The 17,655-nt window shown below is 34.7% G+C and overlaps 1 protein-coding gene across 3 annotated transcripts; it reads left to right on the forward strand.

Moving 5' to 3' along the window:
• Nucleotides 1–902: 902 nt before the first annotated feature.
• Nucleotides 903–12,906, forward strand: LOC104085554 (biotin--protein ligase 2). Of its 3 annotated transcripts, XM_009589614.4 has the most exons (9): nt 903–1,383; nt 1,650–1,711; nt 2,589–2,737; nt 3,637–3,757; nt 4,115–4,270; nt 5,977–6,022; nt 7,455–7,527; nt 10,357–10,433; nt 12,647–12,906. In XM_009589614.4, exons 1-9 carry the CDS (start codon nt 998–1,000, stop codon nt 12,687–12,689), a joined length of 1,113 nt encoding a protein of 370 aa, XP_009587909.1. In that variant the 5' UTR covers nt 903–997; the 3' UTR covers nt 12,690–12,906. The 3 variants fall into 3 exon arrangements, with proteins under 3 accessions (XP_009587909.1, XP_018622639.1, XP_009587910.1); XM_018767123.3 differs by lacking the exons at nt 10,357–10,433; nt 12,647–12,906 and adding an exon at nt 7,716–8,268 and having other exon boundaries at nt 905–1,383; XM_009589615.4 differs by lacking the exons at nt 10,357–10,433; nt 12,647–12,906 and adding an exon at nt 7,731–8,268 and having other exon boundaries at nt 905–1,383.
• The last annotated feature ends 4,749 nt before the right edge of the window (nt 12,907–17,655 follow it).

Consider the following 17,655-nt stretch of genomic DNA (forward strand, 5'->3'; position numbering starts at 1 on the left):
CTTTGTAACATTACAAGTTTATTATTCATATTGTTGGTACATAATATCATAAAACAACGACAAACAATACAATCTATCCAAACATTATATACATCAAAACGATACAGAACAATACAATATTATACGATACATTATGAAAAAATACATAACAACCGTCCAAACAAGTTGTAAGGTGGACGTGTTCAAACATTGATTCACATTATGATATCACCTTATTAGCATCACTTAATTTTGGTGCATTCATATTATTTAGTCAGTAAAAAAGTAACATAAGAGAGCTATAAATAAAACGCATGAGATCTTTATATTTTTTTGTACCAAAATTTGGATACGCAATGCCAACTTGTAGCAACACTTGTGGTGATACTTACTAAGACATAATCTTATCCTAGTAGTTTCATTCAAACTATGATTTTTTTTAATTACGTACCAACACTAGTGGTGTTTGTTAAATTTTCTTTTTTGAAAATTTTAAAATATTTGTTGTAAAAATTTGTATTCACTTTTTTTTTTAAAAATTGTAACAAACTGGTTTTTTTCTTTGCAATTAGGTAATACATTTGAACAAACTGAAGCATGGCTGTAATTCAAATAGAAAACATGGGTCTAATACTATTATAAAAACTACGCCAAAGCAAACACAATTTAATGTCAACTTTAATACTCACGATTATTTGTGAAATACCACTTTCATGTTCCATGCTTACACTCAATTATTAGTACAAAAAATACCTAATAGAACACTGAAAATGATATAAGTATAAATTTAGTATCCAAAAATAAAAGATTTCCACATCAATTAATCTTCATGGAGACACATTTCACATCACATGAATACACACACCTATGCAACTGTTTGGATACAATTGTATACTCCATTAGTCCTATTTTTAATTTAGTTTCATTCGATGCCGTTAAAAATTGAACATTGACATCAATATATTTGTACTTGTTGTTGACAATATAACAAAACACAGGTCCTTAATTTCTCCGTCTGATGATTTCTCAATTCAAAGGTATCTTTTTCAGCGCCTCTACACAAAAATTTCCCAAATTTATTTTCACTTCAAAATCAAAGCATCTCAAAGCTTTCTCATCATCAAACGTCCTCGGAAGAAAAATGGAATCACCTGCACCTGCGGACACGCTTCTTTTACTATCTGGGAAATCCGAGGAGGAGAATGACGTGGCAAAGGTACTCAAGAATAACAATACCCTTAAAACTGGTGAAGGAGTTGAGCTTGTTTTGCATTCCGAGGTGAAATTGGAAAACGACGACGCTTTTCGAATTGAAGAATACTTCAACTCCCTTTCGACTAGGCGTTTTGGGAGACTCCTCATTTACTCTCCCAAATTGTCCTCTACTCATGACGTTATTTCACAGTAAATTACCTAGTCCCTATACGGCTATACTTAAGTTATGTACAGTACAAGAAACTTTTACAAAATCCAATACTGAGACTTACCTTTTTTGGTTGACATGTTTGTGTAAATGTTATTTTAGACTGATGCTGTATATAAACTTAAAACTCTTAATAGTTATTTGTTTGTTATTGTGAAAACTCATTAATGACAAGTTATGCCTGTTTGCTTATTGGTTATTGACACTAAATTTTTGTTCTCTTTGTTTAATTATTTGTATATGGCAGAAATAACTCTGACTTGCCAGTTGGTACAGTGTGTGTTGCTGATGTTCAACTGAAAGGGAGAGGTACACGGACCTTTTTTTTTCTTTTTTTTTAAGATTATTGCATTTGTGCATTTTTAACTTTCTAGGGTCCAATTTTTTGTTTTGATTTGAGTTGCACACATTCAAATGGAGGACGGTTTTGTTCCAGTAAAAAAGTTTATGTCTGTGTTACAATCCAATTAAGTGCTAATTAGCACATGCTGGTATTCCATTTTGTGCAACAATAAGAAATAATTATAGAGCTGGACTGTTCTCGATGACATATAAAACGATCAACTTTCACAGCTACGTTTTTCTTTATAATCGTGTTGTGCTAGCCAGCTTGCGCGCACCTCGACTCTTCTGTGAGGTACGTGCTATCTCACCAGCATAGCTACCGGGTAACTCTGTCCAACCAAGGCTTGGACGGATGGGAAGAAATCACCTAGTGTTCAAATCCTGAGACCTTGCGATTCTCAGCCTACTTCATTGACCACTAGACCACACTCTTGGGCGCATCTTCCATAGCTATGTTAAGAAGACTGAATACTGTATAAGGAGATTAGAGGTGGATTTTGGCACCAAATGGTAGGTTTCTCTCCCTCCACAAACTATGAAATATTGAGTACGGCTGTTTGGACCTTTAAAAAGCGTAAATATGTGTAGTTTTGTGTGTGACCTTTTCCATTAACAATGAACAGAAGTTAGAGAAAGTCCTGTTCTTTATCGTTGTTTCAAAGTTAGGGTATTATTTGTGCAATTGAAAAACTGTAACAAAAATGCATCACTGTCATAAACTAGGAATAAAAAATTGTAGTTGCTCTGTTTAATGTATTGGAGATTTTTTGCTCTTATCACGTTTGCCCAAATTATTTATATTTTACTTTGATTTACTTATGTGTTTATTTTACATCTGAAGGCCGTTCGAGTAATGTGTGGGAATCACCAAAGGGTTGCCTTCTGTTTTCTTTTTCAATACAAATGGAGGACGGTAGAGTGGTGCCACATTTACAGTATGTCGTCTGTCTTGCCATGACAGAGGCCATTAAGGCTGTCTGTTTGGAAAAGGTAAGTACTTATAATACAAATATGTGTACCGGCATCCTGAAATTGAAATTGGAATGGTAAAGTAATGTATGGGAAAAGTAAGAAGGAGATAAGTGTGATTTTATGTCCACATTGCATAAACAATGAACTGAAGTTTTCTCACATGTCTTTGTAAGTTTTATATACTCTATCTGGTTGTATCAATTGAAACATTATAGTTTTGCACATATATTTTATATAGTTTTGCCATTTAGTCGTGCACTGTGAAATTTAAGCAGTTATTGATGGATGGTCTGTGAAGAATTGTATACAGTCTTGTGGACTATTATTTGTTAGTGCTGATTGGTCTGCTAAAGAGGATATCATGTTTCCTAAAGAATGTTACTCGAGTTAGGAGGTATTTGGGACTAGAGATGATTGTAAAAGGAAAATTTGGATAAATATCAGGGCCCTTTGAATAAGTCAATGTAGGATGCACTTAAATCTAATTTCAGATAAACTCAGTTAATTCAACTGTCTATGATCTGGAGCATTGATGTAGTTTGTTGGTTCTTCTTGAGTTACAAGATTCTCTATCAGTCTTTTCTATTAATTACTTTATTTTCGTCTACAAATGCCTAAATGACGAACGGTTTATCTCTTCATGTATTTGTGATGTATTCGTGAAAAGAGAGTGTTTCCTGAATTTTATGGTACTTGGCTAATAGAATGGTTCACTTATGCACATATATGTAGTGTATTTGAACAATGCTAACTGGACACAGATGGAAAAAAGAGGAGTGGTAGGACAGAATTTGTAGAAACTAGCTGTGTGCTGCATAGAAGCTAAGCGTTACATGTAGTAGTTTATTTTACATAGAACGTCTGTTGATATGCTTACCTCTTTTCCTTGTTGTTCTTGGCTACATAATGTGCCACAGGGAACCCCAGAGCTTGATGTTCGAATAAAGTGGCCAAATGATCTGTATTTAGGTGACGTTAAAGTGGGTGGCATTCTTAGCACATCGGTATATAGGTCGAAGAAGTTCTATGTTAGTGCTGGTAAACTGTCTCACTTGTCAACTTATCCAACAAAAAAAAAAAATGTTTCACTCATTCAATGATGTTCACTATATATTCTTCCTCATACCGGAAATGGATTTTTTCCTTCGATTTATAGAAGTTTTCATGCTAAGTACAAACTTGGCGGGTTTTCAGATGTTGCAAACTTAATGAATTTGGTTAGTCAGCAATCTTTCTTACACTTGCAGTCTTTTTTAACATAGCTAACTTTCTTACTCCCCCTTCAGGATCATTCTAAGTAGAGTGATGAATATCTGTAGTTATTTCTATCTCCTCTCAGTCTATCAATTTGGAGAAATTACATGGAGTGCTTGGGTATTGATAATTATTTCACAGGAGTTGGATTGAATGTCGGGAATGAGAAGCCTACTACATGCTTGAATGCTGTTTTAAAGAAAGTGAATCCTCTCTCACGCGAATTGAAGAGAGAAGATGTTATTGCAGCCTTTTTCAATAAATTTGAGAACCTGTATGATGTTTTCTCAGAACAAGGTAAATTGCCATTATCTACTCATTTGAGCAACCATAGTGTATACAATCTGATTTTCAATTGTTGAAATACAAAACTTCAGGGACTAGATTTCCCAAGCAAAGTCAAGTGGCAAAATTGTAATTTGTAACTAATGAGAACCTTCAATGCGGCTAAATAGATATACACCTAGCTTCCTAAAACACTAAACTTCTTGAACTCAAAAACAGAGCTATCTTAAACATTCGAAAATCTTCAACATTTGTGAAAATCCTAAAACCCCAATGATAAAGGGAAAAGATCTCCAACCAGGCCTTTAACCTGTCCAGTCCCCTTTTGATCAACTCATTTAGAGATTATAATCATGTTTTACCTTTGAATTTTCATTTGTTCTTTAATTTCATGTTGCAATAAGACATTGTTGTCTGCCCTGCTATTGACACACACCTGGTATATAAGTGGAAGTGGGATGGAGGGGCAGGCCAACACTCCCGAGTGTCGAACCTGTGGGCAAACTAGTGTTGGGTCAGCTAGCTCACGGGGGGGGTTTCGGTTATCCAAAAAAATAATTATAAAAATGAAATTGCTGTTTGCTAACATCTAATTAAGTAATATCCAAATATGGCGGGTTATCAAGTTCTCTCTTCGTTTAATCTTATGTGAAGGTGTATGATTGGGCGTAGAGTTTAAGAAAGAAAGATAAGACTTTGGAACTTGTGATCTTAAACATTCCATGACTATTTTGTGGCTATAAATCATGTGATTAAGGGTAAAATGGTAAGTTTAAAGTTAAGTTGCTTCTTAATATAGGAAGGTATCATTCTTTTCTGAACAAACTAAAAAGGAGAGAGTGTCACATAAAATGGAACAACGAGGTAATTGTTTGTGAGAAGATAACGCTTTCTCCTCCCTTGTCCCCTTGCTCTTTCTTTCTTGGTGGGCCGTGTCGATGTTACAAAATGAAATAAAGTTAGCGAACTTCCAATATGAATGTGGGGAGTCCTTGTCTCTACGAGCTGTTCATATATTTTCGCAGTGCCAAAGATAAGCTAGTTCTTTTAGGAAGATTTCAATAATATTAAGCATAGTTGTGGTGATGGTGATGAGATTTTAATTTGCTAATTTTATTTAGAATTTGTCACAAAACTTTATATATCAAACCATTATAGCCTCTCTTCTCCCTGTTCTCAGTGTTAGTTCAGTGATAATATCAAAATTTATCATATACTAGACTTTCTTTCCACTTGCCTCTGCCATTTTCTTAGCAGGTCTATTTTTGGCGTATCCGTTTTTCCCCATTGAGATGTTACTTAGTTTCAGCAGATGAAAGGGAGGTTCATTAAAGAGAATAATCCTATATTTGTTTTTCATTTGGTTGGTTAATGTTGAGCTTGCTGTCAAGGGTATTAGTTAGTCATGCAAATTTGAGATCCTTCAAATTTTTTGTTATGAGGGTGGTATTCCGAGGCTTTGTGTATTAGACGCTCATGCAATGTGGGAATTCATAACTTCAGTTTTGTGCTTTTCTATCAACTGCATTCTTTGTTTTTTCTGATGGTCTTAGAACTGTTACCTGAAAATCATGGAGTTTTTTAGGTGAGAACGAGCTACTTGTTCTAGGGGGCTTCTGCATATGTTGGTTCTCCGCCCCCCCCCCCCCCCCTCCTTCTTTTCTGCATATGTTGGTACAATAATGAAAATAGTGATGCATTTTGCTGTGTGCATGCAGGATTTCAAGCTCTTGAAGGATTGTATTATAGGACTTGGTTACACAGGTAAGTACTTTTTAAAATTACTGTAGATTCGAACATCTGTAATGCTCTGCTATTGCAATTTGAAACACTCTTTACAAATCAGAGAACTTTATGCTATGGGAATCCCGTAAAGTTGATCCTTTGTTTACTTCTAATTACATGTGGACATCTTCTTGTGCTGGAATGTGCTTTTGATGGGGGAAATAGGAGAAAGTCAAAATTCTTTTAGCGTTGTCGGATAGTAGGACAAAGAATATTCCTAGATGAGCGACCTAAAGTTTTGTGATATAACAATTACAGTTTGTGCATTCTTCTGACTATAAAAGAGACTCTTAAACAATGTTAAATGGACTTAGGGCTGGGTAGTTCACTTGCATTTCAAAACACGCTAAATATGTGCTAAATTCAATGTACTTGTACTGGATAAATGGCCGATCCTAGGTAACAGGGTTCTTTGGAGATGGGGGAGGTTAGGGTAGATTCATACTGAAGGATAGCCATGGCGAAGCTGGAGATACACATGGAATACTAGGTCCAACAAAGGTAACCTTTCTTGTCCATCAGATGACAGAAAATGAGCGTAGCTTCATCCTGAATAAGATGGACCAAGAGCTTGTGGGCCTATGAGGTGAATGTTCATCTAATCATCCTCCAAAAAATTGTAACTATGAAGAAAGAATCCTGTTCTGTGGAGCTAAAGTTGTAGCCTCAATAGTCAAAATGATCAAAGCTCTATTAGGACACTTTTGCCAGTTGAGCACTTCATATGCTTCTTTATTGTAAGAAAGAATTGACATCAAAATAAGCTGAAGATAAAGATGGATGGCGATACTTGGGAGACCTCCAGATATTCTAGTTCTATCTACAAATTCTTAAAATGGTCATATGGTATTTTCTGTCCCCTCAACTGGCCTTCATCTCTCTTATTTTTCCTCTCTTTTCTTTCTTCTGGTAAAAGTGTTATCCTTCTTTTAATATTAAAATGAAGTTCACGTATCCAAAAAAAAAAAAAGGTATAGAGGAAATTGAATGGAGCTCATATCCTATACCAGTATACTGATTCATTAGCAGAAATTAAGAGTCTAGGAAAGTTTACCACTGACCAAGCCCAAAGGTACCCTGCTTGTGTTTGATTACATGCTACACACTTACACTTGAAATGTCTGTGCCGTTTCTTCCTTAATATAGATGTAGAACACTTTACTTGTGTTATCATGAAACTAACTTATGGTGGACAAAACATGTAACCTTTTTTGGATACCCACATGGTTCATTTTGTTAATTTGGCTTCGTCTTCCTTTAGAATGCTTCTTTATTTTAAAATCTGGCCAACCCTTACACCTGTGAAGTTAATGTGAATTCTACTTCATTTTTTTTAATGAATTCAAGTGTAACAAGATAATATCTCGTCAGTTATTAACTGATATTCTTCTGCTCTCCCACATAAATATAGTGGACAAAGGGTTATGGTGCAGGAGAGAAGTGGTGATCAGGACCAATTTGTTGAAACTGTAGTCACCATTCAGGTTGGTTTGAGTGGAATCTCTCAGTTGCTTATCCTAAGATATAAACTTTTATTGGGCACCATTCAATTTTCAGTATTACGCCTTGTCTATTTCTTTTTATTTTTTAAGAATATGGTAACTATTTGAATCTGAGTTCAATTCTAGTACGGCTGCTTCTTCACAGCGATATGTCATTTAAACTCCAACAGGTATATGCTTTGCAGATAACATATTAAGGTGCATGGAAAGGGGAATCCACCTGATAGTACTGTGCAGTTACAATGCGGTGGTTTTTGGCAGAACTTTTGGGCGTTTTAGCCTAGGCCTTATGTCAACGGCTTCCATTCAATCTTTCTCTTAGGATTATCTGAATGGAAGACTGAAATGGCCACTTAAGCACTTGAAACTGGTAAAGGATTTCTAACAACGGTTAGCACAAGGAGTTTCCTAAAATTGTTCAAAACTATAAATGAATATACACATTAATCATCTTTTCTAAGTTCAATGGATAAAACGAACGAAAGATCAGCGGTCTGCCCAGAGAAAAGGACCTTTGGTCTAACTCAATTGGTGTATGCTAAATTCTTTCCTAACTAAATTAACAAAAAGCGACAAACGAGATTTGCTGAAGCTGTATGACTCAAGGATTGTATGAAAGCTTGTCAAAAACAGTTATCAACGATTTTCTTGTAAACTTACAAGATTTGTTATGTAGGTTTTATTGTTATAAATATAGTGATTAAAACTTAAATTTGTGACTAATTCATGATCGCATAGAATTCTCGTCTTTATTAATGCATTTGATAAGTCCTTAATTTTCTTTAAAAGCTAGACTCGCTTAAGGTAATAACTAAAACCATCGTAAGGTTCTCTTTACTAACAATTCCTTTATTTTAATAAGCTTACATTTAGGATGCTGAGAACCACATGTGAAGACAAACTTCTTTTGCAAAATTGTACCAAGCAATTAAACGTCAAGGGAATGAGTAAAAATAATGTTTATTCATTATAAAGCTCAATAATTATAAATCTAAGATCTGAAAATGTTAATTGCATACAATTGAACATGTTCAGAGGAATGAGCTGTCCTTGCAATGAATCTGAAGCTGGTACAATAAGCAGATATGCCTAGTGCTTTTAATCCAAACTAAGATTGAATTTCATCTTGGTACTTTTTTGTTGTTCAGCAGCAACCATTAGAATTTTTCCTTTTATCTCTAGCTTTATATTAACATTTTATTATATTATATTATTTTAGTTGGGCTAAAGTGCATTATTGCCCCCTAATTTTCCAAACGAGCGGTTCGATCCTCATTCTTTTTAGTTTGTTCCAAAAAGAATGGAAGCTTTCTATATGTGAAAATGATTTAACTTTAAACTTTCAATTTTCAATGTTACCCTAATGAGATGCTTTTATAACCATAAAGATGTCATGGTATGTTTATGACCACAAGTTTCAAAAGTATTTCTTTGTTTCTTAAACTCCGTGACCAATCAAACTGTTCCACATGAATAGAAATGGAGGGAGTAATTAGAAAGGAAATTTTCCATAAAGCGCCTAAGTGCAGCTAATAGCCCCTTTGAATTGGTTCTAGCAAAACACTTGAAGGAGGTTATGGGACAATCAAGCCTTCTTGTAACCGTGACTTTGTTGGGTTCCTTTCCTGTTGCTTGAATGTTTGTCCTGTTCCCTTTTTCATCTGCCTTCTAAAAATGATTAAAAGGGAAGCTGAACTATACCTTTTGAATCAAGTTAGTAATTCAGTTGGAAAGTCAATTTAATCAAGCAGCTTCATGAACATTCAGGCAATTAAAGTTGATGTGATGATATTCGACAGTTTCACCTAAAGGGTGAGTTTAGTATATGTATAAGCTGCCTAGAAACTCCCATATGTCTTTAGTCAACTCTTTATTTCTTCTTTCAGTAATACGATACTATTTCCAAAGAAGGAAATAAAATAAGCTTCTTTATTGATACGTCGAAGTATTTGGGAGACTTTGGGGAATGCCGGTGACAATGGAGTGTGGAACGGCGTGAGAAGGGGTCCGGCGAGGGTGCTAGCAAGTTGCTTTGGCACAATGGCATGCTTTTATGCTAAGGGGAAAGAGAAGGTTTTGGGTGTGAAGGGGTTCTATTGAAATTAACTATTCATGTTTTTCTTATTTCTAATGATTTTACTAAATCCTGATATGTCTCCAATTGTCTTTGTGTTATTGCAGAATAGGACTAAAAGTTTCTTTTTTTTTTTTGGGCTTCATGTTGGGAGTTTAAATGTGGACTTTGCTCCTAAGACACTAAGAAAGAGTGTGTGCTTAGGAAAATTTAAGGAGTTGTGCAATTTACAAGTTACCTAATATATTTTCCCTTTTAGTTCTCAATTTGATTTTGTTACCCGATACATTATCCATGGGTTAAACTGGGTTCAACGTCCTGAGTTAGAGAGAAGTATAAGAAACTGTACTGTTAGCCAAGATGAATTTGGATGAAAGATTTCTGAACAGATATAAAGCATCTCATACAAGAGAGGTTATGAATAGTTGCCACTTATTCTTGTGAAGAGGGTAGGAAACCTGTAGAGCTCTATGTTTACTGTTAAATCTTTGATTTTATACTTCCATTCCATAATGGGACGTGCATAACTCCTTACTTTATGCTTGTAATAATGTTGATTATTATTCTTCGTATTGTCACTCAGCCGAAGCATGCACCCTCGTCAATTATATGAAGTGTGCACACTTTGAAGTTTTGATTGGTGACCACATATTTTCATACTTTATCTTAGTTGTCCTTGCTCTAGTAAACTGCCTTGTCTGTGTAATTAGTACATAAACAGATCATTCTACTTTCAGGGTTTGACATCCTCAGGGTACTTATTAGGAATCACAGATGATGGTCAAATGTGTGAGCTACACCCAGATGGCAACAGGTTTGTCTTGAACTAAACATGTTAACGTTTGCCTATCATATCTTGAATGCGGACAAAGAAAAAAATGTTGCTATGGACCAATTTTAGTGTTCCTTTGCCCAATACTTAATTATTGGGTGGATATCAACCTGATTTGCTAGTTCTTCTTTTAAGGCCTCATTTGATTGTTTTTTAAAGATTTAATCGTTTAAAGGGTTTATATAGATCTGGATCATTCAGATCTTCAACAATGTCTTAATATTATTAAAAGGTTCACAAAAAAAATTGCAAAGAGGTTTTTCACCACCACTATGTCCACTACCACCACTAGCCACCAGCCACCACTACACAACGACCATCAACCAGCACCACCACGACTGCCAGCTACCACCATCAACCAGCATCACCACCAATCACTACCACCAACCACCTCCATCACAACCACCACCACAATCGCCAACCACCACCACTACCACCAACCACCACTGCTACTCCTACCACACCAAATCACCTCTACCATCACAACTATCACCATCGCCAACCACCATTGCCACAGCGACTAGTACCTACCAATACCTGCCACTACCATCAACCATTACCGCGACCACTACCACCAACCACCTCCACCATCACAAGTGCCACCACCGCTAACCACCACCATCACCTCCATTACTGACCACCACTACCTTCCACCACCACCAGCGACTACCACCAACCACCTCCACTATCACAACCACCACCATTGCACAATCGCACCAACGACCAACGTTACCACTGCCAACATCACCGCTACCACTTCTATCGTACAACAACCACCGCCACTAGCCACTACTGCCAAATTCCACCAGCCGCCCACCACCAACTACTGACTTACAACCTAATAATTTATGGATACAATATTTTAAATTATTTTATTTGAATTTTATATTTTGAAATTTTTAATAAAAATAAATTATAAACATTCAAATGTTGAGGAAAAAAAATGTTTCTTAGATATGTATTCAGAATCAAACATCTTAATCTTTGAAAAAAAGGGCCCCTAAATGTGCTTGTGTTCTGATGGTCTGTAAGCTGCGTGTAGACTACCCTCATCTTCTGTTTGTGAATCTTGATAATCACAGAATCAATAGTTTGGTAGTCGTGTTTATTTCTAAGAAACTACTGTCTTAGCTTCTTTTTACTTCTAAGACACTGGTAACGATAATCTTCTTCAATAGAAGATCGCACAGAACAAAGGCTGGACTGAGATTGCAGGTGTGGGTGGAAAGAGATGGATGCTTCTGTAATTTTATTTTCATGAAGTTAACAAGTGCGCTTTTCAATTGCTAGATTTAGGTCGTGCAATTTTACCACACTGCAATCATTGTGAAGTAGATGGAACATGATGACTAGATATACTCTTTTTTAGGCTGTTGACTAAGGTCGATGGCGGTTAAGCTGCAACTGTTGTTGTGGGTAGCAAAGTGTCCAAACTCCAACTTAAAAGAAGGAATAGTGGCATTCTATTTCAAACCTATTAGTAGTAAAATATGTTTGCTGGAAACCAGTGATTCCTACTTGACTTAAAGTTTGTATGATGTCAAAAATTGATGGTATACTCTAGTATTCAAACCAAATATGGCTTTAATTCCATGCGGAGAGATCAGAATATTCATGAAAGATAATACTTTTGAATAATTTAATGCCATAGATCTTAGCCCCTCTAATGAATATTTTGTCACTTCATGCTAAAGATGAATGTGCATTCATTTCAACAAGGTGCTAAATTATTTTGCGTTATTAGGATATTTTAGAAGGGGAGCCTTGGCGTAACTGGTAAAGTTGTTGCCATGTGACCAGGAGGTCACGGGTTCGAGCCGTGGAAACAGCCGCTTGCTGAAATACAGGGTAAGGCTGAGTACAATAGACCCTTGTGGTCCGGCCCTTCCCGGACACCGCGCATAGCGTGAGCTTAGTGCACCGGGCTACCTTTTTTTTTTTAGGATATTTAAATTTGCAGGTGAGCAAATGGGAAAAAGGATGAGAGCTGTTCTTCCATTACATTTATTTCTGAAGCAAATGGTTTTACTGGGAGTTCATGGCTTCTGATAAGGAACTATCATTGGCTGCTGTGTTTGGTTCTAATTTGTCTAGGTTATTTTTGGCAGTCACGAGCTGTTAGTTTTCTGATAAAACTTAGCATGTATGCTTGGACCATTAGTGGTAATTAACATTGTTTTATTCATTGGATGCAGTTTTAACTTCTTCAAAGGGCTTATCAAAAGAAAAATGAGCTGAAGGAGAGCACAGTATGATTTCTGCCTGCATATGGTGACTTTTTAAAAGCACTATTTTTAAACCGAAACACTAAGAAAGAAAAGTCTTTCGGTTTCTGTATTCAATTTTAAGGGCAGTTGCTTTTTCCTCTGAAGAATCTAGAACTACTTATTACTTAAATGACTTTTGTTCAATTAGTCTAAAAAAAATTAAGGAGGAATAATTCTTTGTTAGAGCAGCTCCTTAGCCCTGCTGTAGACTTATTAGCATGAGGACTTTGAGATGCAAATTCGGATGCGCTCCACAGAGAAATAGTGGCAGAGGAGTTTTAAACAATAATTACAACTACGTTTTAGTTTCAAATAAGTTAGGGTCAACTATATAAATCACCACTTATCCATTTAAATTCAATTCATGTAATTATCATACTGTTAGAGGAGTATGATTTATCAAAATATCTCCATCGGCAGGCTAAGGAATAAGAGATAACAATGCCGGGATAAGATGCAAGATTATTTTATCACGAGTTTGGTTATACGTATTAATTAGTCTCAGGAACTATTGTTATATTAAAATGATGGAATTAATTATCCCATATAAAAGGTGTAATATTTAATCCCATGGGATAAATATTCTTGTCTATCACATACCCTTAACCAAATGACTGTTGGTTTGCTGCTAAGGAGATTTAATTTTCACATAATATCCAGCATTATTAGAATAATGTTTGGTTATTACATTTTGTATCATCATAAATAATATATGCATAAGTTATGTGGTGATTCATGCATTATTTTATGTGAAAGAATGTGAGAAAATATATTTAGTAATACATTTGATTAAAACAAAACAAACTCTTGTAGTAGCAAACTTGTATTTTCTTTAAAAGAGTAAACACACATTTTAGTTGTAAATGGTATAGTAATTTTAATACATCTCCAAGGAGAAATAATACCTTATTGTAATCTCTGTATTACAATTATGCATTACTAGTATAAAAAAAACCGCTCCGCGCGGCGGATAAAGATAAGGCAAAGCAAATAAATAAAAAGAATATTGTTCTAATGAGTACTTGTTTTGCATTTCTTTTTCTATTGGAGTTTTCTACTCGAATTCTTTTAATATAGAGTTACAATGTTGCAATATACCAAAATTAATTCTTCTTTGAAAAGATTAGAGCCTCTTAAAAAGTAAAATGAAGATAGTATATTCAAATTTATCATTAGTGGGGTTGGAGCTACAAGCTTTTAAGATCTTTCTTCTTTTTCTTTTAAAGATGATTTTGCGGGAAGTGCACAGTTAGCCAGTTAGCCAGTAATAAGATATGTATTTACTTTTAAGTCACTGTTTAAAATGTCTTTAGTCTTTAACCACTGCTTTAATAAACTTTTACCCGCCCGAACGAAAATACCCTTCTACTATAATTCGCTGAAACCTACGCGGATTGCAGAGAACTTCGCTCAAATTAAGGACCAAGTGTCCTTAATTTTTGAACTTCCAACTCTAAATTCAGGACCAAGTGTCCTTAACTTATGAGCTTGTTATTGTAAGTTCAGGAGTAGTTGTCCTTAATTTATGAGCTTGTAAGTCTAAGTTAAGGACTACCTGTCCTTAACTTTTGAACTTGTAACTCTAAGTTCAGGACTACATGTCCTTAACTTTTGAACTTGGAACTCGAAGTTCAGGACTATCTGTCCTTAATTTCTGTGCTTGTAACTCTAAGTTAAGGAATACCTGTCCTTAATTTATGTGCTTGTAACTCTAAGTTAAGGATCAAATGTCCTTAATTTTGAACTTCCAACTCTAAGTTCAGGACCAAGTGTCCTTAACTTATGAGCTTGTTACTGTAAGTTTAGGACTAGCTGTCCTTAATTTATGAGCTTGTAAGTCTAAGTTAAGGACTGTCTGTCCTTAGTTTTTGAGCTTGGAACTCTAAGTTTAGGACTACATGTCCTTAACTTTTGAACTTGTAACTCTAAGTTCAGGACTACATGTCCTTAACTTTTGAACTTGTAACTCTAAGTTCAGGACTACATGTCCTTATTTTTTGAACTTGGAATTCTAAGTTCGGGACTATCTATGAATTCAGTATAAATATTTAATACTTTTTGTATGTTTACAGAGTTGGATTTATTTTGTAGGATTTGTTAAACATATTCTTCAGAGATGTATACAAGCCAATTCCAAACAAGTACAACTTGGTATTAGCTATGTTGTGGCGTCACCCAGAGAATGTGAAACTTGAGAAGGTGAAAGTTGTTCACTACTGTGCATGCGGGGTCAAAGCCATGGAGGTACACTGGCAAGGAAGAGAACATGGACAGAAAAGAGATAGAAGAAAGGTAACACTGTCTTTTCATATTAATTTTAATAGACTAGAGGCTACTTTTGCTTAGCATTAAAAATGTTGGATAAAAAGTAAATACCACTTTAAAAAGTGACTATCCCACGCAATTTAGGAAGAGACTTTATAAAAAAGAAATTAAAACTTTCGTTAGACAGTAAAATAGTTTGTGATATCTTAGAGAGTGAGAATAAAAGTTAAAGCGATAATAACTATCAACATCCAAATGTTATTGCACATGCCCACAATATTTTACCAGTTTATTGGATGTGTATTTGGAATAACAAATTGAAGTGGAAACAAAACTTATTAATCTTTCATAATTATAGCCTTCTAAAACGCTCCAAACAAAGTATTAATGTAAAAAGTATCATTAAATTCTATAATTGCATACGAATATTTACAAAATTACAATAATTGGCCGCAATAAATTTATTTGTATAAATAAAAAGATATGAAGGTTTATGCATTTATTTCTTTTTCTTCACGCTAATAAATGTTGCACAATATATTTTTAATTCGAGCACTTATTAAAAATTATAGTTTAATGCCGCTACAAATATATAAAATTAGCATAGTACAATAAAGAAAAAAGAACTACAATAATGACCATGTTGAAGGCCATATTACAGGATAATTCACAGAGATCCCCGTGAGTTAATTTCCTTTTTCGACCTCTTATTACACATAGTTTCTCTATTAAATAAATAAAAGTTATTGGAAGTAAATTGCCCGTTAGAAGACTGCCAACTATTTAAAGTTTTCAAAAAAATATAAAAGAAACATGAGAAATATTGAACAACCTTCTCGTTAATTATCCGATTTAATTGGAATAAGAAAAGAAACCAAATAATAAGAATATGAAAAATAAACGAATTAAAGAGAATAAACAGTTAGGAATTTGGAAAAAACAACAACGAACGTTATAAAACAATTACACATAATATATTATATATCAGCATAAAATGTACTAATAATACTAAATAATTATATGAGAAGGGAAAAAGAAAGATAAAATGATGCACAGGATAATATAAAGAACATGCAGAGCAGTCACATTTTTGGGACGTAGGGGAAATAAATAAAGACTAACAGATAGAAAATATAGTCAGATATATGCAAAGATCACAAATAAAATGATTTAAAAAAAAACAAAAAAGCAAAAGCGCATTTTAATTGATATCAAATTACCCTCTTATGGTCTATACGGTATAGTAAAGCAAGCTTATTCCTTGCATGATATGCTAGATCCCACATGAGAATTAACCTCAAAACGTAATCTCAAATATAGTATTTAATTGAAAAAATAGACTGTATATGAGCGATATAAGGCAGAAGACAAACCTGAGTATGCATTAGTGATGCCAGCTATGAGACACTATTTAGTCCAATAAACCCTCTCTCTAGAAAATATGCAAAGTCTCAATACTGTGCAAGTAAGAATTTAAATACCAGTAGAATAAAATGAATAATTACCAAACTGTTATAAAATATAGTTTAAAGTAACAATATAGAATAAGGAAAAACAAGCTAAGAGATATAGAGAGAAAGAGATAAGAGATTCTTATTTCTTCTTCAATTGTGTGTTTTTTCCTATCTATTACAAGGCCTTTATATGGGCATGGAAAGTGAAGAAAAATATGTCATTAAACATAGAAATATGTCATTAAGCATTTGAGAAGATCATGGGGGAAGAGTAGACATCCACCATAATTTAATTTTTCTTATAACACTCCCCCTTGGATGTCCATAGATAATGTGCCTCGTTAAAACCTTATTAGAAAAAAAAATCCTATGCAAAAAAAAAATCCTAGTGAAGGAAAAAGAGTACACTTATTTAGAAATACGCCTTTTGGTTGCCTCGTTAAAAACCTTGAAGGAAAACCCAGTGAGACAAAACCTTGTAAGGGAAAAAGAGTACAACGCGTATTAACTCCCCCTGATGAGAGCATCAATTCACATCCTTGAGCCTTCACATCCCAATCTTGTACACTAGTTTCTTGAAGGTTGACGTCGGTAGAGATTTGGTGAACAAATCAACCATATTATCACTTGAACGAATCTGTTGCACATTAATATCACCATTCTTTTGAAGATCATGTGTGAAATATAACTTTGGTGCTCCCTTCAATTGGGCTATGCATGCTGCATTGTCTTCATACAAAATTGTGGGTAGTTTGTCACACTTCAAACCACATTTGTCTATAATAAGATGTATTATAGACCTCAACCATACACATTCTCGATTTGCTTAATGAATAGCAATTATCTTAGCATGATTAGATGAAGTAGCCACGATTAATTGCTTAGTCGATCGCCAAGATATGATAGTGCATCCATATGTAAACACATAGCTTGTTTGAGATCGAGCCATGTGTGGGTCAGATAAATACTCAGCATCGGCATAACCAACAAGATCAAGATTGCAATCATTGTCATAAAATAAACTCATATCGGTAGTTCCTTTTAGATACTGCAATATGTGTTTGATTCCATTCCAATGTCTCCTTGTAGGAGCAGAGCTATATCTTGTTAAGACATTAACTGAAAAGGTTATGTCAGGCCTTGTAATGTTAGAAAGATACATTAATGCACCAATTGCACTAAGATATGGTACTTCGGGAACAAGAAGCTCTTCATTAT

This window comes from Nicotiana tomentosiformis, chromosome 4 (genome assembly GCF_000390325.3).
Source record: "Nicotiana tomentosiformis chromosome 4, ASM39032v3, whole genome shotgun sequence".
Taxonomy (NCBI): Eukaryota; Viridiplantae; Streptophyta; class Magnoliopsida; order Solanales; family Solanaceae; genus Nicotiana; species Nicotiana tomentosiformis.

Bases quoted from the DNA above. Each gene is read 5' to 3' on its own strand.
- LOC104085554 (XM_009589614.4), top strand. From the start codon at position 998: ATGATTTCTCAATTCAAAGGTATCTTTTTCAGCGCCTCTACACAAAAA. The intron at 2,738-3,636 runs GTAAGTACTTAT...AATGTGCCACAG, and splicing joins AGGCTGTCTGTTTGGAAAAG to GGAACCCCAGAGCTTGATGT. The intron at 3,758-4,114 runs GTAAACTGTCTC...ATTATTTCACAG, and splicing joins GAAGTTCTATGTTAGTGCTG to GAGTTGGATTGAATGTCGGG.